The sequence below is a fragment of the Propithecus coquereli genome, unplaced genomic scaffold (assembly GCF_000956105.1).
Source record: "Propithecus coquereli isolate 6110/MARCELLA unplaced genomic scaffold, Pcoq_1.0 Scaffold44, whole genome shotgun sequence".
Classification (NCBI taxonomy): Eukaryota; Metazoa; Chordata; class Mammalia; order Primates; family Indriidae; genus Propithecus; species Propithecus coquereli.
Window position 1 is genome coordinate 2,490,779 of NW_012150174.1, and position 22,394 is coordinate 2,513,172.

General features: G+C 49.8%; 1 protein-coding gene across 2 annotated transcripts in view; it reads left to right on the forward strand.

Moving 5' to 3' along the window:
* USH1C (Usher syndrome 1C (autosomal recessive, severe)) overlaps positions 1–4,007 on the forward strand; it is a 48,532-nt gene extending 44,525 nt beyond the window's left edge. Inside the window, exons 25-27 of one of the 2 annotated variants that reach the window (XM_012654231.1) lie at positions 1,147–1,202; positions 2,281–2,389; positions 3,551–4,007. In XM_012654231.1, coding sequence (XP_012509685.1) covers positions 1,147–1,202; positions 2,281–2,389; positions 3,551–3,595 — 210 coding nt within the window. In that variant the 3' untranslated portion in view covers positions 3,596–4,007. The remainder of the gene's footprint in view (positions 1–1,146; positions 1,203–2,280; positions 2,390–3,550) is intronic. The other variant, XM_012654232.1, reaches the window with a different exon arrangement.
* Positions 4,008–22,394: the final 18,387 nt, after the last annotated feature.

The following is a 22,394-nucleotide window of genomic DNA, read 5'->3' on the forward strand; positions in this document are numbered from 1 at the left end:
CGAATCCAAAAAGCCAGTGGCACAAACCAACTCCAGAAGACTGGGCAGGGCAGCCCTCCCAAGAAAAAGACTTAACGTCTTTTCTAAGTGCACATGGAACAGAAGTCAAGAGAGTTCTGGGAGCTACTAGAAAACATTAACAAAAGTAGAGGGCCCAAGATGAAGGACGGGCTGGTGGTAATCTGCTCTGTGCTCATTAGACACCCTCGTGGGTCAGGGGCACCACGTAAGGTCTCCCAGGCTGTGCATTGCACAATCTGAGGGGGTGCCCTCCTACAAACTGTAGTGTGAATGGTGCCCGCTCATATTGTGCAATGTGCAACCTGTGCAACTGTATGCAGGCAGCCGAGCCTGAGGTATTAAGTTCAGTGCCAAGGAAGCTGACCAGATGGGCCTGGGACCCACATGAAGGGATATGGAGAAGAGAAGACTCACGGGTAACATGATGACTGTCTTTGATTATCTCAAGGTCTGCATTAGGGTAGAGGGAGCAGAAGTATTCTCTGTGATTCTTGAGGGCAGATCTGGATTGGATGGAGGGAGGTCCTGCGGGGAAAGAGAGAGATTTGAGGTCAGTGTTAGGAGCTATCACATGGTAGAGGTTGCCCAGTGATATTTCAGATACTTCTCAGTGGATACACCCAAGCCAAGGCGTAATGACACTGAGGGGATTCAAGTGTTAGGATCAAAAAGCTAGGCCAGAAGTTCCCCGATTGTCTGTGCATGAGAACCACCTGGGGAGCTTGTTAAAATACTGCTTCCCAGGACCTACCCCAGTCTACCAGGGGCCAAGTCCATGAGTCTACACTTTTAAGAAATTCCCCTAAGTAATGCTGAGGTTACTGCCTGGCCCTGGTCCATAGATCAGCATTTGGGAACTTAGTGTCATTTGAGGGCCTTGCAACCCTGGCCTCTATGGTTCTGAAGCCTCAGACACCGGACTCTTCCCCAGACCTTGGGACCCCACAGTGGGCCCATCTGCCCCAGGAGGACCTCCAGCCCTACCTGTGCCTGCCTCCCTGTAAGGAGAAGGCCCCAGCTGCCTGATCCTGGGCCACGGTGCCCAGAAATGAGAATAGAGTACCAGGGGCAGACACATCACCCACCCCTGAGTGTGCCCCAGAGTCACACAGCCTCTCCCCACAGGACTGGATCGACCTCGTTGTTGCCGTCTGTCCCCCCAAGGAGTACGACGATGAGCTGTAAGTGTGTGCAGGCCCCTGGCCCACCACCGCCTATTCCTTCTCCAGAACCTCCGCTGCCTTCCTCCAGCCCACCCCGCCCAACCCGAGCCTTCACTCGGCGTGAAGGAATGGCCCGAGCAGCCTGCCGTAGTCAGAGCTCCCAGAAAACTCCTGGGCTAGAGAAATCCTAGCACGCTGTCCGCAAGTACTATCAGAGCCGCCTCCCAGGCTGTCTTGTCCGAATTCTTCTTTACATACGGGAAACTGAGGCTCAAGGTCTCAGACCAAGTAAGCAGATCAAGTTGGGACAAAGACTCAGGATTTTTGATTGCCCACTCAGAACTTTATCCCCTGCACTGTTATCAGATGGTTTAAAGATTTCTCTGACCATCCTTCACTCTCTGGAAGGCCTTCCTGATGTCTAGCTGTTTACACTCATGCTGTATCTCTAGGCATCCAAGACCACAGGCTTTTGTCCCCACCCTGTGAGGTCTCCAGGGATCCTTGATGTCTTTCTCTGTGATTCCCTGTGTGTCTGTATCTGTTTGGGTCTCTCTGTCTTCTCTCTCCTCTCTCTCTGTCCTTCCCAGTGTGTGTCTCTCTCTCCCCATCCTTCTTGTCATTCTCTCTCTCTCATCTGTCCCTCTCTTTCCCTTTCATCCCTCTCCCCTTTCTCTTCTCCTCTGTCCTTTTCTTGCTTCCTGTTTCTGTCTGTCCCTGGCTCTGAGTCCCTGCTTCTCTGTCTTTGTCATTCTGCATCTATTCTTACCTCTCTCTCCCCGCCTCTGTGGTGTCTCCTCTCTGTCTTCACCTCATCACGTCACATCCCTCCCCTTTGCCACCCGCCCGCCATCCACACAGTCACCGCTCACACCCTGCTTGCCTGGCATGGCTGTGCCTGCTTGCTCCCCAGCCAGCAGAGGCTGAGTTCTGTGCACGTCTTAGGGAGACCAAGGTCTGCTTGCTCCTGATTCTGGAACCCTGGGGCTAGGCAGAACCCGAGGCAGGAGCCACGTGAGAGAAGAGGTCCAGCGGCACTCTGCCTGGGAGTAACTGAGCCCTGTTTTGTGTTTCCCGCTCTGCTCTGTGTATGTAGCTCTTCTCTTCCCTCCTCCGCAGCCGAAAGCCCCCAGCCGGTCCGAAAGCTCCTTGAAGACCGTGCTTCCGTGCACAGACACGGGTTCCTCCTGCAGCTGGAGCCCACGGTGAATAGGCAGGCAGGCCATGGGGCCCTGGCTGTCCATGCTGCTTGCAGTGGCCATCTGCTGCCCACGCTGTCGGCAGGTTCTTTGGACTGGTATCTGGAAGGGTACACAAGCTGCCATCCCTGCAGTGCCACCTAGGGCCTGCTGTTGGCCACACTGCAATTCTTTTGTACTCAGACGCCCTCCCACTCCGGGGAGTGGTGCAGAGCACTTGCTTGGGACGTGGTGTCCTGACTCACCACAGCCCTTGGGACTTGCCTTGGGTCCCAAGCAGCACCCACATGAGCAGGATGGAGCACTGAGCACCGTTCTCTGCTGGGTGCAGACAGTGCCTCAAAGTAGGCGTGCTGGGCTGGGAGAGCCCACAGGAAGCCTGGCTGGAATTTCCCCCAAGAGGTGTCCTCAGCAAAATGTGCCTCCCTTGCCTGTGAATACCACCCCTGCTGGGAACCCCTGCTCCACCCCGGCCCCCCTGCTTGGGCAGAGCCAGGGCTATTAAGAGGTTTTTAAGGCTGGTCCAAAGAACCAGGGTTGGAGGATTAGGGTTGCTCATGTCCTGTTGTGCCCTGTTGTGGCCTGAGCCCTGCTCAGACCACACTATCCCCTGTGCCTTCTCCATCCCTTGGCTCCAAACTCTATCTGCGGGACATACCATAGAGCCCAGCTTCAGGATGTGTTTCTGCCCTGTGACAGGGCTGTGCCCATGGACAGAAATAGCAGGGGGCTGTGAAATCGGAGTTTGGTGTGGCCCGAAGCCTACAGCTGACAGCATCTGGGGCAGACCCAAGCCGGGACTTGTTGACTTTTCTGTTACAAGTTTCCCAAAACATTAGGGCCTCGTGCTTCCAAGACAGTCGGCCTACTATACTGTGGCTTCTGGGAAAGCCTAAGTGGCCCTATGTTTTCTGTCGCTTGCTCTTTGCAAGGGATCCCCACCCCTCCTCCTCCCAGAGCCCTCCTCTCCTATCCCGGGCATCCCTTCTGTGTTCTCCCTGCCTCCTGCGTGCTGTGGCTGTGGCTGGCGTGTAGCCACCTGGGGCCTGCACCAAGAGGGGCTCAGAGGTTGGCAGGGTGGCTGCTCTCCTTTGTGGGGCCTTGCCCTGAGCTGAGTGTGCATCCACAACACCCGCACCCGCCTGGTCTGTTTCCTCTCCCCCACAGGACCTTCTTCTGAAGTCCAGAGGAAGAAACCAAATTCACCCCTAGAAGACGATGAGCTCTGGCCCCACGTCCTGAACACAAAGCCTAGGAGCAGCCTTGAGGAGGCCAGCCTGCGGGCACAGCAAGCGACCCTGGACACCTGCGCCCAGCACCCAGGAATCTCACACTCCCTTTGACCCTGAACCGGGGCTGGCTGAGGAACACATTGGGCCACTTTTTTGAAGGCCAATAAGGAGGGTGCAGCCAGCAGTTTGGAGAGGGCCTCTGGGATTTTGGACTCATTTCTTTTCTCTGGCCCAGGAAATTTGGTCTCTCCCAGCCCTGGGGGACTCCTCTAATAAGACCCAACTCCTGAGTCCCTCTGCATCCCTCTGCTCTGGCCCCTACTGTCATTGCTGCTATCGCAAACCTTACTCTGAGCTCATTAATAAAGTAAATAGATTTCTTTTCCAGCTTATGGGAGTGGGTATGGATTTGAGCAGCAGATTCAAGGCTGTCAAATAAAAAACCATAAGGTTTTGGCTCCTATTCAGGGGTGAGAGAGCGATCCCAGTGCTGTGATCTAGGTCTGATGTGAAGAACATGATCAAATGGCCGGGGCTGGCTCGGAGCAGAGGGCTGAGGAAGCAGGAGACTGGCTGGGCCGGGCTTCGGTGTCTTCTCAGCAGAGATGGTAGGAAATAAAATCCGTGTGGCAGCGACTTTGCTTAATTGCAGAAAGCATAGCCAAAGGCGGGAGCCCCAAAGCGTCCTCAAGGTGTGGGGTTCCCCAGCTTCTCTCAAGGACATCGTGGCCACAGTGCTTTTCCTGAGGTTACCAAGACAGCAGGTGAGGGACGGAGGCGCAGGGGTCCACTCCCTCTATGAAACCCCATCCAGCAGAACCTCACGGGAGGGACAAGGGCAGGAGCCCAGAGAGTGTAACTCCAAAGGCCAGCAAGGGGCAAGTCAAGGCCCTCCTGGTTACAGGGACCAGGACGCTAGCTGCAGGGAAGACAGTGGGCTTGCGTCAGTATAGGCATGTCATGGAAACCCAAGGCCAGGAGACGCAATGTCCCTGGCCTCTCGAGATTGGGAGCGGAAGGTGGCTCTGATTTAAGGAGTCTTGGAGGGGCAGCTCTCTCTGTCCCTCAGTGGCCGCCTCATGGCCTTTCAGCTTCTTGCCGTGTTCTGCCGAGGCTCCCGGCTCTGCCGCCGGCTTGCTCTGCTTCCTCTGAGCTCAGCTTGAACATGGCATCGCAATCATCCGCCTCACTCTAGGCAAACGTCCGGCTGTAGCTCCAGCACCAGCTGACTCCATCTCTATTTCCCGATTCCAAGCTCCCAGGGTCGGCTCTAACTGGGCCAACTTGCCCGACTGGACAGCCCTTGGGGCAGGGACCACGCCAGGTCCAGTCAGCTGTGGCTGGGCCGGGTCACGTCCCACCTGGTGTGGATGCTGAGGCAGCAGCCACTGTGGGCAGCAAGCCGCGCCCTCCAATCCCATGAAAGGACCCCCGTGGGATGCATCCTTCCCACCAGACCCTGGGTGTCAAAAGGAAAATGACTGGGGTTCCCAAGGAAAGGCGGTCTGAGGGGAGAGTGCCTCATGCATGAGGGGCTCCAGGAAAACACCTTCCTGTGGCGGACACTGCAGGGAGCCGCTCGGGACACCCAGTGCCCACTCACTGGGTCCAGCCTTATGTTCAGCCAAGTCCCTGCCACGTACCACAGGGCTGCAGGCCAACCTGGACCTGGGGACTTGGTGATAAAACAGGTACACTCCCTGCTCCCAAGGCCTCCCCGGATCACAGCAGGGGAAGGGCTCAGACCAACACTACCATGTGGGACTGAAGGAAACCCATGGGAGAAGCAGAGAGAGAGAGAGAGAGAGAGAGAGAGAGAGAGGAGCTGCCGGACCTTCCCAGCGGAGACAAAGCCACAGTGACCTCCTAATAACCGGCTCCCAGAGACAGCAGCACTTGGAGGAGTTCCCTACATTTTCTTATCTGGTGCCTAACCTGGCTCTGGAGATGACTCCAAAACCAACAAGGAGGGAGGTCCTATTTGCTGACGCCTACTATGTGCTAGGCCTGGGCTGAACCCCGCGTCTGCCGTCTCAAACTGCAATCCCTGGGATGTGCGCATGGCCTTCCCAGGAGCCTGGTGACAACAACCCCCACTTCGATGGCACTGACTGTCTGCCAGGTACTGTTCTCAGCACTAAGCTCATCAACTGGGGTCCCCTCAACAGCTCCACGAGGCAGGTACTATTATTATCACCAACCCACTTTACTGAGAAGGTTGACATACAAATAGGTTAAGTCACGTGCCCTAGGTCACGTGGTGAGGAAGAAGAGCTGAGTTCCAGCCTGGGCCTTCCGGCCCCAGAGACTGCATGTGCCCTTCTCCATGGGCTATATACAGGGCAGGGCCACCCGCACTGGAGTGTCTCCAATTCTGGACTATCGGCAGAACAATTCTCCCCACGACTGAAGAACAGCGAATGTTCTGCTGTTTGGCGATGGTCACCTCCTCTTGTGACCTACAAGTGCCGCTGCGGAGGCCTTCAGCTTGCAATGCCGGGACCCTCACCATTCGAAATTCACCTGCAGCTGCAGTGAGTGAGTTTGTCAGCGCTTATGAGGACTTGATGAGTGAGGCGATAAAAGAGGCTTTGGCTCCTGGTGAGAGGAGAAGCGCAGGAAAGGCGTGCACTGGGTGGGGCAGGAAAGGGGACCAATGGGAGGCTGGGGACGTGGGTGACTAGTCCTGAGCCTTAAGGTCACCAAGGGCTGGCAGGGTGCGTGGGCTTCAGCCCCCTTTTTGTGATTCAGTCTTCATTGTCGTCAAGGAAATCAGCTCTCATTAGAAAGTTTTCCCATGTTGAACCCAAAGTACACAGCTCTCCCCAGCAGACACTGGCATTAACCAGGTAAGAAAATCCAAAGAATTTTTATGGAGGGGAGGACCTAAAGCAGTTCCTGACTCGTGTTGGGGGCCATGAGGGGCTCGGCTGAGACCAGAGTCCACAGGGGGATGGGGCCAGACATCAGGATCCCCTTCAGTGACCAAGGCTGAGCATGTAGGACCAAAACCTGCCCAGGCCAAGGACGGCCCCTGCGCCACCCACTGCCTTCCACACACGTAGCCAACTCACTACTCCCTACCAGCCTCTCTAACCGGCCAGCCAGGCAGCCACCAACAACCCGTCCGGTCTGGCCCCCAGACTCCAACCCCTGTCACTAGATATTCAGGAAAATTGAGGCCAAGGAGGGGGTGACTTTTCTGCGTCCCCCTAAGCTGGTGGCAGAGTTGCCTTCTCTGCGCTACACAATAGAAACACAGACCTAAAAAGCCTGGGGGTTTGAGGGTGCCCTTGGACTCTGAACTTCTGGCATCCTGTCCATCTCCCCGCAGTTGCTTTCCACCGCCACTCCCCAGGGTTCACCGCGCTGGCTTGGAGCCTCTCACCTCTGTCTCTGAAGTCGGAGGTGAACAGGCTGAGGTTGCGGCCTCTGTGCTTCTAAGACACTCCCTTTGGGGCTGTGTGGGCTGGGAAGCTTGTTCTTGCCCAGTTCCAGCCTAATTCTCAGACATTTGGATAAGAATCTGTTCCCAGAGCTGAGAGCCCTGTTCTCCCCCTGTCCCTGCAGTGACAATTCCCAGCTCCCTGGGGCCAGGCTGGCCATGCCTCTGTGAGAACTGCAGGGCAGGCACAGCCCCCTGGGGAAGGAAGGTGGGGCTGCCCGATGCAGGGAGAGGGCAGAGGGCTGCAGTTGTCCTCCTGGGGCTTGGGGTTTGCAGTCCAGGAGCCGCTGCTGGTCTTAGTGGGAAAAAGATGACTGCTAACTGCTAGGTGTTTACTATGTGTCGAGCTCTAAATGAGCAGTAACTCATTTAATCATTACAACAAACCCTATGAGGCGGACAATGCTCTTACCTTCCCTGAGGAAACTGAGGCACCAAGCGTTAAGCGACATGCCTGAGGCTAAATAGACAGTAAGTAGCAGAGCAGGCAGGGCAGCTCCAGGAATCTGCATCATCAGCCCCTGTGCGATCCTGCTTCAAACAGATGACAAAGGACATACAAACTCTGATTTCAGGAGCACCAGGAAAATCTCCATCCAGAAAATAATTCCTCTCTGCTTCTACTTTCTTTCTGCCTGGTCATGTCTTTCCCACTGCAGAGTGAGCCAGCCGAAACCCGAACCACATCATCTCCGCCCTGCTTAAAAGTCTTCAATGGCTCCCTTGCTGTTCTCAGGAAAAAGTCCAAACTTCTCAGCCTGGCATTCAAAGCCCTAAACCCCTTCCCCGCCCCCAACAATTTCTCTAGCCCTGTTTCTTACCAATAACTTCATCTGCTTTGGCCACATGGAACTCTTCAGTTTCCTTGGCCTGCCAAGCTCCAACATGTCTCTGTGTCTCTGCACATGTTGACATGTTCACTCCACCCTGCCCTCCTCCTGCTTACACGAACTCCTACGCATCCTTCATGGCCTTGGCCAATTGTAAAAGGGGAGGAGCACTGGGCCTGGCACAGAATGAGAGCTCAGTCCGTGTGAGCTCACTGCTCCCTCCTCAGATGGACCCTTTGGGTTCCAAGGGACAGAAACTCAACTCAAGAGGACCATTGAAGGGAAAAATCCAGGAGTATTTGATGTCAAGTTTGTCTGGATTAAGGTACTAAAACAATGACATCAAGAATCTGTTCTGGCCTAGCCATCTGTATCAGGTAGGAGTCTCCAGAAAATAGAAGCAATACAGGGGAAGGGAGAGAGAGAGAGGTTTTTTTTATTTTAAGGAATTGGCTCCACAGTTGTGGGGGCCAGCAAGTCCAAAATCTGCAAAGCAGGCCAGTAGGCTGGAGACCCAGGGAAGAGTTGATATTGCAGCTCGAGTTTTGTCTGTTGGCAGAATGCCCTTTTCCTTGAAGGACATCAGTCTTTTTTCTATTAAGGCCTTCAACTGATTAGATGAGGCCCACCCACATTATGGAGGGTAATCACTCAAAGTCTACTGATTGAAATCTTAATCTCATCTAAAAAATATCTTCACAGCAACATCTAGACATGTTTGACCCAATATCTGAGTACTGTGGCCTAGCTAAGTTGACACATAAAATTAACCATCACACCACCTCTTGACTCCTCTGGTTTCATTCCCAGACAGGCTCTTCCCATACCGTGCCAAGAGGGCCTCCAATGCTCTAAATGTAGTCTACCAGGTAGTGCAGCCCCAGTGGACAGAGCACACCTCTGTCCTAACAGCTAAATCCTGAGGATTTACTCTGATTAGCTCAACTTGGGGGTATGGCCACCCCTGATTGGTCAGACCTGGGTCACACATGCACCCGTGTCGCCAGGAGTTGAAGTCAGTCCCACCAGTACCACGTGGACTAAGAAAAGGGGAAGGCTGGGTTCCAAAAGGAAAACTGGGAAGAGGGAAATGGATCTGGGCAGGCAAAAAAAAGGTGTCCACTATGGGTTCCTAACCCCAAAGGTGCCCTCCCTCCCTCCTTTCCTTCTGTTCTTCCCTTTTCCTCTCCCTGTGACCTACCCTGGAAGGAGCCTGTGGCTCAGGACACCAGGGGCTCACTGCCTTGGTGCGTGGCACCCTCACCAATTCCCAGCTGCCAGGGCTGGCTGCTTGGCCGCCTCCTGGGGACAAGAAATGGGGAAGTAAGAGGCTCTGCTATGACCTCAGGACCCCCAGGGGTAAGACACATGGGTTCCAACACTTGCTCCTCAAATGTCCTGAGAAGTGAGAACTGAAATCTGACTCTGGCCACATAACTTAAATCTCTATCTTGGTCTCTTCAACTATAAAAGGGATATAAATAGAACGTACTTTACAGATTTGTGGGGATCAAAAGAAATACAGATAAAGTGCTTAGACACAGTTCTTGGCTCTCAAATTAATGTTAACATTTTTAAAATCTGGGATGGATGCTACAGAAAGAGCAGCTTGAGGCCCATCTCACTTCTGAGGATGGAACTTCCTAAAGGGGGTCTCTGAGGCGAAGCGTTGTTCCTTCCTCTGCCTCTGTGCCCCCCACACTTACACCTGTAGCAACCGGGGGGACTTCTCTCCCCTCTCTGCATGTTAAGTGCATGCACACACATACATGTTTGGTTTTTAATGTTCATCTTTATTAATTTTATCCTGAATGTGCACATGAGGTAGAACAGAGACAGATTTCTTGTCAATTACTCTACATTAAATAATAAATGTGGCTGTGAGCTAGGTTGATGCCACGCCACTCTACCGGGGCGACAGAGCGAGACCCTGTCTCAAAATAATAATAATAATTTAAAGTGTGTCAGCTCCCCTTGCCCTAGACCTTCACCCTGGGTGACATGATGAAAGCTGAATGGAAAATTCTCCTACACGAGTGGCCGGGGACTCCATACAAGAGGGATTTTCTCTATTTATATACAGGAGATACATAGCCTGTATATCTGCTCTCCTTCCTCTCCTTTCCCAAAAGGTGAGGGAAGAAAACAAAACAAAGCCCTTTGCTTCTTTAAGAAGCAATGGAAAGAATCTTGGATTCTCACCCTAACCTTTGGGAATATAAATGCCCAGGGAGATAGCGGTTCTAATCTTTCTGGCATCTTAGGGGCTTAGTCTAGGGACCTAGTCTTGGCTGTGATCCTTTTTTCCCCTTAGGGGAAGAAGAAGATTTATTTTCCTTTTTTAAAAATTATGGTAAAATACGTGTAACACAAAACTTACCATCTTAATCATTTTTAAGTGTGCAGTTCAGTGGTATTAAATGCATTCACATTGCTGCGCAACCATCGCTACCATTCATCTCCAGAATTCTTTGCATCTTGTGAAACTGAAACTCTGTATGTAGAGATCGTCCCGCGTCTCTACCAGTGTCACGGCGCAACGAAGAATGCTCCAGACCACAATCTCAGGCTGCAGGAGGAGGAGAGACTCTTTTCCTTTCAAAGAGCTCTCGAACCTCTCCAGATCTCCATATTTATGGCAGGGAAAGGCATATGTGTTTGCAGTAAAGAACACATAGATAAAATCTTTGGTGTCATACAGTAAGCACATTGTTCTAAACAAGTCTGTCTAGCGATATACATTAAATTTATAATTATCTTGTTATTTCCTTGTTGTTCCTTAAGGCTATAAAAGGCAGGGACCCAACATCAGTCACGCTTCCGTACATTCCAAAGCCTGCTGTGTGCAGCCGGCTGATAACAATCATATCCCAAGTCCTGTTTGCAAGACTGCCAGGTTTCCACCTTTCTCACAGTCCCTTCACCCAGGCCTTTGTGCCTTTTGTAACATCCTCTTCACTGTACTCATTAAACAGTAACTCCCTTTCTCCCAGTCCTTGGCAACCACAACTCTACTTTCTGTCTCTATGAATCTGACTACTCTAGGCACCTCCTTAAATGGAATCATATAGTATTTGTCTTTTTGTGACTGGCTTATTTCACTTAGCATAATGTCCTCAGAGCTCACCCATGTTGTAGCACGTGTCAGGGTTTCCTGCCTTTTTAAGACTGAACAATATTCCATTTGTATATCTGCCACATTCTGTTTAACCAGTCCATCTTTCAAGGGTCACTTTGGTTGCTTCTACCTTTTGGCTATGGTGAATAATGCTGCTATGAACGTGGGTGTAGAAATATCTCTGCAAGACCCTGTTTCAATTATTTCTGGTATATACCCAGAAGTGGAATTGCTGGGTACGTTTTACTGCGTTTGGGGAACAGAACCATTAACGAGACAAATAGCTACAGGTCTAATTCTCATGCTAGGTGAAAGGCAAACTGCTTCTAGGGAAAGTGAAAGCAACCATCTTTTATGTCATACACATTTCCATGTCTCAGGAGGCTAGGGCTTTTTACAGGAGCACTGAGGAATCCAAGGAAGTTTTATTTCCCCACAGTCCGTGTATGCACAGGAAGTGTATTGGTCACAGGTGGGCAGAAAACCACAGGTTCTCAGCAAGCAGAGAATGCAGCCACGTCAGAGCAAGAGAGCTTTTCACTCTGCCTGCATGTGGTGCAGCTGGCCACCCTGGCCACAGACTCTTCATTGGTCAAGGGTGATCCCGACCAATGTCGGGCCTCATACTCATCCGGCAGGTACCATGGAGCAAATTCCTGTCTGATGTGGCTCCAAACCCTCGACACAGTCCGACAGCCACCCACCAGGCAGCCACCTCAGGCTGGCAGCTTGTAACTCAGAGTCCATGAATGGATTTAGGGAATGCTTCAGGAAAAACTCCTCCAACCTTGTTTTTCCCCAGCTCTCACACCACAACAATCAACACAGAACACATCTGTGGCCAAATGTGGGGGTTTTCCCCATGCACCAAGCAGCAGACACCAGCGGGGCATCCTCTAATTCAATTCTGACGCTACCCTGAGATGACATCAGGTCCATCTCAGGTCCCACAGTTTCAGGGCTCAGTTCCCAAGACTGACCCCTCCTTCCCACAAGTGCAAATCTGGGCCTCTGGAACTTCTAACTGGCTTCAGGTTGGGGTTCCCATGATCCCCTTTTCGGGTTTGATGAGTTTGCTAGAGAGGCTCACAGAACTCAGGGAAACATCTACTTATGTTTACTGGTTTATTAAAAAACATATTTTAAAGGATATGAATAAACAACCAGATGAAGAGATACATAGGGTGAGGTCTGGAACGGTCCCGAATGCAGGAGCTTCTGTCCCTGGGGAGTTGGGGTGAGCCACCCTTCCAGCACATGGATGAGTTCTTGTTGACCTTCCCATCTGCCCCCATGTGTTTAGCTCTTTGAAAGCTCCCCAAACCCTATCCTTTGGGCCTTTTATGGAGACTTCATTGGTTTTCCATGATCGAAGCATGGCAACCCTGTCGAAATATACGTGTACAAAAAGGGTATGATCCAAACTCAGCAAGGCCTGTCTGTGCAGATTCGTTTTGCTCTCTCTGTGCAGCATTCCTTCCTCCTGAGTATGGGGCAGGACCCATACGAGGGCCTTACGACCCACAATCAGATTGCAGTCCTGCCCTGGGCAGGTGAAAGGAGGGCAGGAGAAGGTCAGAGAGAGATTCTGTTTCCTAAGGCCTGCCTCTGAGACATAAAGCATCCCAACATTATAACAAAAGACTGTAATAAGGGTTATGGGAGTTATGAGCCAGGAACCGTGGATGAAAACCTATACACACACACACACACACACACACACACACACACACACACACAGAGTCATAATATCACAGGGAGGGTTTACAAATCCAAGCATTTGAATCCCCTTTTGGAAAAGGAGTCTAAAGCTTTTATCAAATTTTTAAAAGTCTCTGACTCAAACGAGGTTAAATCCACTCTCATAAAAGGGTGATGATCAAAACAAACAAAAACCTTAGTAGTGAGGTGTTCAGAACTCCCCAAAGACTAAACAGTGAGCTCTTAGGTGCAGGCCCTGTATTAGCCACTCTATCTCTAGCAATTAGTAGGATGCCTAACCCACAGTAGAGGTGCTCAATAAATATGCGACAATAAATGAATAAAGATCGCCTGAGGCTAAGAGTTCAAAACCAGCCTGGACAAGAAAGTGAGACCCTGTCTCTACAGAAAATTTTTTAAAAAATTAGCCAGGCATGGTGGCATGTACCTATAGTCCCAGCTACTTGAGAGGCTGAGCCAAGGAGGATCACTTGAGCCCAGGAGCTGGAGGTTGCAATGAGCTATGATTGCACGGCTGAACTCCAGCCCAGGCGACAGGGCAAGACCCTGTCTCAAAAATAAAAAATGAATGAAGAATAGTCTTTCAAAAACAAAGAAAATGCATCTCTAATAAGGTAAGTCAATGAAAAAGCAAAATGCAACTTGCAGACATCAATTTTTCACTTATCTAAGCACACAGCTGTTATGTCCATGGGTAAACATTATCGCTGATTGAGTCATTCATTCATTCATCCACTCATTCATTCATCCAGTTAACAAATTTTGTTTAGATTATTTAAATCGGTGCTGGAACCAAAGCTACATAGACTCAGTCTCAGCTCTGAAGCAGCTCCCAGCCTAGCGCAGCAGACAGACCCATACATGAATCATCACAACACTGGGTGGTACTACACAGTACCAGGGGACCCAGGGGAGGGATCTTTAAGTCTAAGCCAGCCTGTCCTGCGGGGAAGGGGGAAGCATCCAGGAAAGAGTTAACTAGGAAGTGACATTTGAGCCCACTGTTGAAAGCTGAGAAGGAGTTTGTCAGATGGCTAGGGGAGTTGGGGGGCTGTCCTTGCAGAGAGAACCAGAGGGCACAGCGCAGCCTCTGGGAAGCCCTGTTTTTAGCTTCCATTGCTGGGTGCTGGGCACACACAACAGGTGCTTCCTAAATGTGATTTCTCAAATGATGAACAGTGGCAGCAACCTGTAGGGGCAGAATCTATGTGGACGTCCTTAGCTGGAAATCCCAGAGCACTAGCAATCCAGCCTCCTCCACCCGCTTGTTTCCTATGACTCCCAGCAGTGCACCTCATCCTGGCAAGACTCATTGGCTCACTCACTGCATCTAGAAAATCTTACCTCTCCCTCCTCTTTTACTCGGGTATTCTCCTTCCCAGCCACACTGTCTTCCATCACCTGTACAGACTGGGCCAACCCTCAAGGCCACCTTTCACTCTAAAGCTTCCATCAGGTTACCTTTCCATGGCCAGTCAACTTTTTTTTTTTTGTAAATGTATGTTTACCTTGTTTCCCCAGCCAGACTGTAAGCCCTGGAGGGCAGGGACTGTGTTATTATTCCTCATCAGGTGACAACGTGGTAGAGAGCAATGGTTCTCAAACTTCAGCTTGAGTCACAATCACCTGGAGGACTTGTTGAAACAGACTTTTGGACTCCACCCCCAGAGTTTCAGATTTAGTAGATTTGGGGCTGACCTGAGAATTTGCATTTCTAACAAATTCCCAGGTAATGCTGCTAGTCCAGGGCATGTTTTTAGAACCACTGGTTCCAGACCCAGCTGAATCCGGCTTCCAGTCTAGGCTCTCTGGGCCTCAATTTCTTAAGGACACAATAATATTCTGCAGGGCTGCAGAGAAACCTACCTGGCCAACAGCAGGTTCTTAATAAATGCCCATTACCAACTGCTTCAGTTACAGATCTGAGCACCCACTGGCTGAGCCAAGTTATTTCCCCAATTAGGGGAGCAAGCACCACCTCAGCACCCTCTTCCCCCAACCCTTCCCACTAGGGGGCTGGCATCTGGAACAGCAGAAGAATTTTATATGTCTCTGGCTCCAGGGGAAAAGGTGTTGTTTCTCTCCAAACCACTGGGCTCACTCTTAACAACAAAACTTCGCCAGCTTCTGTCCTCTTCCTGGGCCCCAGAGCACTCACATCGTTAAACAATTATCTTCTCAAAGACACACTGGCTATATAAAAAAACTTAAAATTTAATATATTTACCAACTTGAATTTTTATTGTACATATTTTAGCTAAAAATAGATTTTGGCTCTACATGGGGCATGAAGGGGCACTTCAACAGTGTTTCCTTAGAGCGGGTAAATGATAGGTACTAGCGGTGAGTCTGCCTCTGTTTCAGTCTCTCTCACCCCCCAACTCTCTCCCATGCTCCCTCCCTCCTTTTCAGGTTTCTGCTTACCTGAGTGGAAAGGCCCTTCTCTGACCAAGCACCAGAGAAGAGTCTTCCTTCTTCCTCCCCCGCAGAATCAAGGTGTGGGCGTGCCCACACTTACTTCCACTTACACACCAAGTTTTCACCAGTGCACACGTGTCTTAGTCAATTCCAGCAGCTATAATAAAAATACCATAATCTGGATGAATTATAAACAACAGACATGTATTTCTCACAGTTCTGGAGGCTGGGAAGTCCAAGATCAAGGCGCCTGTAGATTCAGTGTCTGGTGAGGGCTTCCTTCCTCATAGACAACTGTCTTCTCACTGTAACCTCTCACGGTGGAAGGGGCAAATGAGCTCTTTGGGTCTCTTTTATAAAGGTACAAATCCCATTCATGAGGGCTCGGCCATCATGAACTAATTATCTCCCAGTGGCCCTACTTCCTAATACTATCACCCTGGGGATTAATTTTTGGGAGGACATAAACATTCAGCCCATTGCAACAGGGAAGTCAGCTATGTACACTATGTACAGGCACACACTCCACTGGCCAGAGCTAAATGAGAACAGGGGCTTGTTCTGCAGATACTGCCTCTGGACAAGTCGTTCCACCCACCCTCTTCCAGATGGATGGCTCCTACTCCCCTTTCAGCCTTCCTCATTTACCCCAGTCCTACCCAAGCCCACCCCTGTATCTCAGGAGGATGCCCCCAGTGGGAACCTGGACTCTGCCACCTACTTTGCTGGGTGGCCTTGGACAACTGAATTTTCCTCTCTGCCTTATCTTCACTTGTGCAATGACGATCATACCACCTGCCTTAAAGAGAGAGGAGGATCAAACCAGACAATGTGATAAATGACTTGGCACTAGGTAGGAACTCAATCAGCTACAAAAAAATCAGTGTCTTGGGATTTCAGGCAAGAAGCCCTCAGCTAATCGGACAGCGGAAAAGCTTGACTTGAGTGTCTTCTGTGTGCCAGGGTTTCTCACACACATGATCCACGAGGGAGAGGTTTTCTTCCTATTTTACAGCCGAGGCTCAGAGAGGTTGACTCGCCCAAGGTCACACAGCTGGTCGGGGTGGAGCTGGGGCCTGAACTTCCCCTAGCACAGGGTTTGGGTCCAGGCAGGTTCTGCTCAGGTGACGGGAACTGAGATGCCCCTGGGGAGAGGGGAGGAAGGTGACAAGGAAGGGAGGTTATTAAGCAGTGCCCCACTTCACCTGCCCTCAGCCCCAGCTCTGGCCAGGCCTCACAGCTGAGGCCACGCTGTGTCTGCCAGAGGCATCTGTCAGGGTCCCGGCTGTGCCAGAAACAGGCGTCCTCCTTGGCTTAGCCCTGATGGAGATTCTGCTGCAGTGTGGCCTTGGGCAGGGAGAGGGTTCGGCCAGTGCACCTTGTGGGATTCCACAGCACTGGGCCAGGCTGTTAGCTGTCCCTGTGAAGCTCACATGCGTCAGTCCCTTCTGTCACTGATGGCAGCTGTCTCTGAAGCAAATACTGTAGGGTCATTTATGTGCCTGCTTCACCCGTGGGGTGAGGGGCCCGGTCAGCAGGGCTCCTGCACACTCGAATCCTCCCATCTGGCCCCCTGACTGATGCCAGCGACAGGCCTAGGTCTTTCCTTTGGTTTCTAACACAGAGAAAAGGCAAAATGTACAGATACAAAGGTTTCTCTAAAGGTCTGTTCTTTGGGGCTTTTACTCCCTCCTTAGGAGCCAACGTCTCAGAGACAGACGAGTCCTCACACCTGCAGGGTCCCATTGGGAAGTGGTGAACAGCACAGGCTTTGAAGCCACACCGAGCTGGGTTTGGATTCTCTCTCCCCATTCCCAGCTGTGCAACCTGGGGAAAGCGGCTTAAACCTCGCTGAGCCTCAGTTCTCTCTGACAGTTCTAACGACCAGGCAGGGCTACTGTGAAATTTAAAACATGTAAAGTTACTTGGCATATACTAAGCACTCAACAAGACTTGCTGAAACAAAAAGGAGAACATCTCATCCCCCACACCCTCAGGAACCTGTCTAGGAAGAGAGCAGGCTTGGGGAGGGTCAGCAGCTGGGGAAGGGAGGCTTGGGAAAGCCACGTGGAAGGCAAGCTGAAGGCAACGCTGACCTGCACTGGGGAGCAAGGGCATGCTTTTAAAAAGAGGCCGTGTGGAAGGAAGGAAAATGAGGTGTGAGGCAATACCCAAGGGAGAAAACCATTGCAGTGGGGAGAAATGGGGAATTTTACTAGGTTTCTGCTGTGAGATGGTGAATTACGTCTTTTCTACCTCTCTGTAAAGAGTTCGGTAAAGCCGTCATTTTTCTCATCAATGGACTGGGAGTTGGATCTTTTAGAAAACACAATGAGAGGCTAAGTTTGACCTTAAGTAGCCTCAAGGGTGTACAGCAATCAGGCCATGCATGGGAGTTGCCCTTCTGGGTTATATACCGTAGTGAGGGTGATCTTGTACCAAAACTTAAGCAGGCAAGAACAAGAACCTAATTTAATTTCTGTATCAAGCCCCCATCCCACCAGGCTGTCAGAAAACATTAACCTTGGCCTTCTTGGAGTTCTTTTCCCCACCTCCCCAGTTATGTGGTGCCAAGAGACTGGGGAGGGTCCATCTCGTTTCTGCCTCATACCCCTACATTCAAGTATAGCCCTTGCCTCTGTCAGTCTGGTGACCCTGCCCTGAGGCAAGGGAACCTTTCTTCAAAACAGCCCTTGCACGAGTGCACAGCCTGTCCCTTCTGGGTGGCTCCCTGCCCTCCATCCCTGCCATAGGCAGGCAGGGAGGCTGGGCACAGGCTCCCTCTCTCCAGAACTGTCTCTTCTTGCCTCCTGACATGGGGCAAGATGAGAAGGAGATCACTTCTCCCTCCCAGGTTCCAGCCAACACATTTCGTCGATACCTCCATCCTCCCTTTTACTGGTTCTATAGTCTTCTAAGGTCCCCTGTGTACACAGGCTTTGAAACACCCTTGTCCAGCTGCATAGTCACTTGCTTGAAAGGGAGGGAAAGGAGACATCTTTCCAAGTCAGTACAGGTAGCCCTACTTTATTCTCTGTACTTGTTGCACAGTGTTCCACAGGATGGGTAATACATGATTTTTGTTTTTGTTTTTTTTTAACCACTATCGATTGGGGTTTCTGAAAGGGTTCATTTCTTAAGATACCACCCCACTCCATTATGTCACCATTATCGTCATGATGACCCCCTCTGCCATGGTCACAGGCACACCCAGTCCGCCAGATAGAGGTAGGTCACTAAGGCCTGAACAGTATCAGAGCAGGAAGGGACTTTTTTTTTTTTTTTTTTTTTGTGACAGAGTCTCACTGTGTTGCCCGGGCTAGAGTGCCGTGGCGTCATCCTAGCTCACAGCAAACTCCTGGGCTCAAGCAATCCTTCTGCCTCAGCCTCCCGAGTCGCTGGGACTACAGGCATGTGCCACCATGCCCGGCTAATTTTTTCTATATATTTTTAGTTGTCCAATTAATTTCTTTCTAATTTTAGTAGAGACGGGGTCTCGCTCTTGCTCAGGCTGGTTTGGAACTCCTGAGCTCAAACAATCCGCCCACCTCGGCCTCCCAGAGAGCTAGGATTACAGGCATGAGCCACCGCGCCCGGCCCAGGAAGGGACTTTTTTGAAGCTCTGCACGAACCCTTTACCTGCCTGCTGCTCTAGGCCACACCCACCCAGCAGGCCAATGAGAGTGAGAATCCAATCCCCAAACTCCAGCCCAGGTTTTCCATTTCGCTGGGAGGATGGCTGGGAATTCTCAGAAGGGGGTACCCTTGCTCAGAGCAAGCTCTCAGGATCTGACCTTCTTCCAGATCCCTGCAAGAGAAGCAGGAGCGCGTTGCCAGAGGTGGGGAAGCAGCAGAGACCCAGCACCTCCCCACAGAGACACATATAGCTCTGTTGCAGACATAAATGATTCATGTGCCACACGCGGCTCTGCATCTGTGTCTTGGACGTCTTTCCATGTCAGCACGCATAACCCTACGTTATTCTTTGTGTTTGCTCCACGGTGTCCCACAGCATGGACAATACCATGTGTTTCGTTTGTTTGGGTTTTGCTTTTCTTTTCTTTTCTTTCTCTCTCTCTCTCTCTCTTTCTTTCTTTCTTTTCTTTCTATCAGCCCCCTATTGAAGAGCGTTTTACAAGATTACAGTTCATACTGCAGAGGAAGTCCTCTGATGCCGCCTTGTGCACCTGACTCTGCACTTTTCAAAGTAACCCTCGCACCCACAGGGACGGCAGTGTGGTGGGTGTCCTCTCTGTAGAGCTAGGTGCAGGGAAGGGTGGAATTTGTCCATGGTCACACCGTGAGTTTGTGCTAGGGATGGCAAACACAGGTCTCCAGGACTCCAGACCTAACACTCTCTTAGTCCCAGATGATGTTCCCTTAGTAGCCCTTTAAGCTTGGGGCTAGCTTGGGCTGGACTAGACTTTATGTCTATTTTAAATGGCCCAGAAGAGTCAAGTGTGTGGGCTGTACCAGGCACTGTGAGACGAGGGAGAGACCACTAAATAACCCTCATTGATTGAGGGGCTGCCATGTGTAGTCACCCAGGGGATGAAGTAGCTTAGATGTCTCCCCAGCTTACAAAGCACATTCACACCCATGATCTCATTTTAATCCTGGGGTTGAGGGTCTGTATTATTATCTTTTCCTTTTAGAAATGAGGAAACTGAAGTGCAAAATGGTGACTTCCCCCAAATCACACAGCCAGTAGTGGTGGAGCCCAGACTGGTAACCTCGTGCTTTAAAAATAAACACATTATTACTACTAAAAAGAAAGATAGCATTGCTGAAAGTATGAAAAATTGAAATTGTAACTACAAAACAAAATAACAACATTGCAGAAAGTATGAAAAAATTTGAACCAAACTAAAAACTGAAAGAAAACAATCTTTTTGGGTGACCATAGGCATGTCATCTCATCTCTCTGAACTTCGGTTGTCTCATTTTAAAGAAAGGGAATGATAATAATAACTGCAGCAGTGGTAGCTAACAGGTACTGAGCACCACCCTAGCCCACTTCCAAGTCTGAGCTTCCCCTGCAGGCTTGCATTCAAACACACATATCAGGGGACTTTAAAAAGTTTATGGAGGGCTGGGACACGGTGGCTCACGCCTATAATCCTAGCACTCTGGAAGGCTGAGGCGGGAGGATGACTTGAGGGCAGGAGCTCAAGACCAGCCTGAGCAAGAGCGAGACCCCATCTCACTTGAGTAAAAGTGAGACTTTGTCAATCCTCTTCAATTAGGGCACAAACAAGATTAATTTTTTTCCCCATCTCTACTAAAAATTAGGTGGACGTGGTGGTGTTTACCTGTAATCCCAGTTACTCAGGAGGCTGAGGCAGGAGGATTACTTGAGCCCAGGAGTCAGAGGTTGCAGTGAGCTATGATGATGCCACTGCATTCTAGTTGGGGTGATAGAGTGAGATTCTATCTCAAAAAGAAAAAGTTTCATGGAAAAGTGTAATTAAAATATAAAAATAAAAATGTAAACTTTATTTCTCAACATAAGCTCCATCAAGTTCAAGACATTTTTGTAAGAGATGATACCAGCCATCCTAAAAATCTGAGGGCCCTGAAATTTAACCATGTCAATGCAGTCTTTTTTACATAATTAACGGAAGAAAAATGGTGCCCTTTACAAATGTTTTAAGATTAGGGAAAAAAAATAAGTCAGAAGGAGCCAAATAAGGACTGTAAGGTGGATGCCTAATGATTTCCCATTGAAATTCCCCCAAAATTGCCCTTGTTGAAAGGAATGGGCAGGAGCATTGGCGCGGTGGAGAAGGGCTCTCTGGTGAAGCTTTCCCAGGAGTTTTCCTGCTAAAGCTTCAGCTGACTTTCTCAAAATACTCTTATATTATATAATAAGCAGATATCATCCTTCTCTGTCCCTCCAGAAAGTCAACAGCAAAATGCCTTGAGCATCCCAAAAAACTGTAGCCAGGATCATGCTTTTGCTTTGACTGGACCACCTCCACCTCTCAGTAGCCACTGCTTTGATTGTGCTCTGTCTTCAGGATCAGGCTGGCAAAGCCATGCTTCACGTCCTGCTACAATTCTTTGAAGAAATGCTTCAGGATCTTGGTCCCACCTGTTTAAAATTTCCATTGGAAACTCTGCTCTTGTTTAAAGCTTATCTGGACACAACAGTTTTGACACTCATCGAGTAGAAAGTTTGCTCAACTTTAATTTATTGTTTGTGTCATTAATTGTCAATCCTCTTCAATTAGGGCACAAAGAAGATTAATTTTTTTCCTCAAAATTGATGTGGATAGGGGGTGGCAAAAGAAAATTAAAAAAGAAAAGACATTGATGTGGATAGTCTGCCACGGTGAGTTCACCTTCATCGTCTCATCCCTTCTTAAAATGAGTTATCCATTCATAAACTGCTGATTTCTTTGGGGCAGTGTCCCCATAAACTTTTCATAAAGCATCGGTGATTTCACCATTCTTCCACTGAAGCTTCACCATAAATTTGACGTTTGCTCTTGTTTCAATTTTAGCAGAGTTCATATCGTTCTGATAGGGGCTCTTTTCAAACTGCTGTCTTATGGTTCTTAGTGTCTCAAACTAGATCCTATTCAGACATGTTATAACAAATTAGTATGAGTTTATTTTGGTGCAAAAAACAAATTGAAATCCATGCAGTTTTTTCATAATATGAATTTTCCTTGAAGACTTACTTAATATGGCTATAATCATAAAAAACACAATTTTGTTTCCTGTTTTTCACCAGACACTATCTCCTAAACTTTTTCTATTTGGCCACATGGACTCAGCTATCACCATTCCAGCAACTGCATTCTCCCAGGCTAATTAACTCCTGTCCCTGGTCCTGGACATTTATTGCCACCAAGTCTTGACTATTTTGGCAGATGCTGCAAGAAACATCTTTCAGCTTCAGAGAGATTCCCAAAAGTCCGAGACTGTCTGAGGTCTTTGGACCCTAAGCTCCCGCTCTCTAAGGCCCTGCACCCACCCCCACCTGTACACTGCTCCACAGCCTGGGCAGAGCAAGGCCATGCCAGCAAGAGTCTCAGGGAAGCTGGGGTGTGGGGGGAAAGCTCAAGGGGTCTCCCTTTTGTAGTCTCTTGATTTTTCCTGAGAACATGTGCATTTATGCTTCATAGTCTAACTCAGGAAGTTCTTCTTAAATCTAACCTGTAAATCCCATTTTCTGTTCTTTCTACATACGATATAAACTTTTTTGGGCCACAGTCCTGTGAAAATCTCTCCAGAAAAT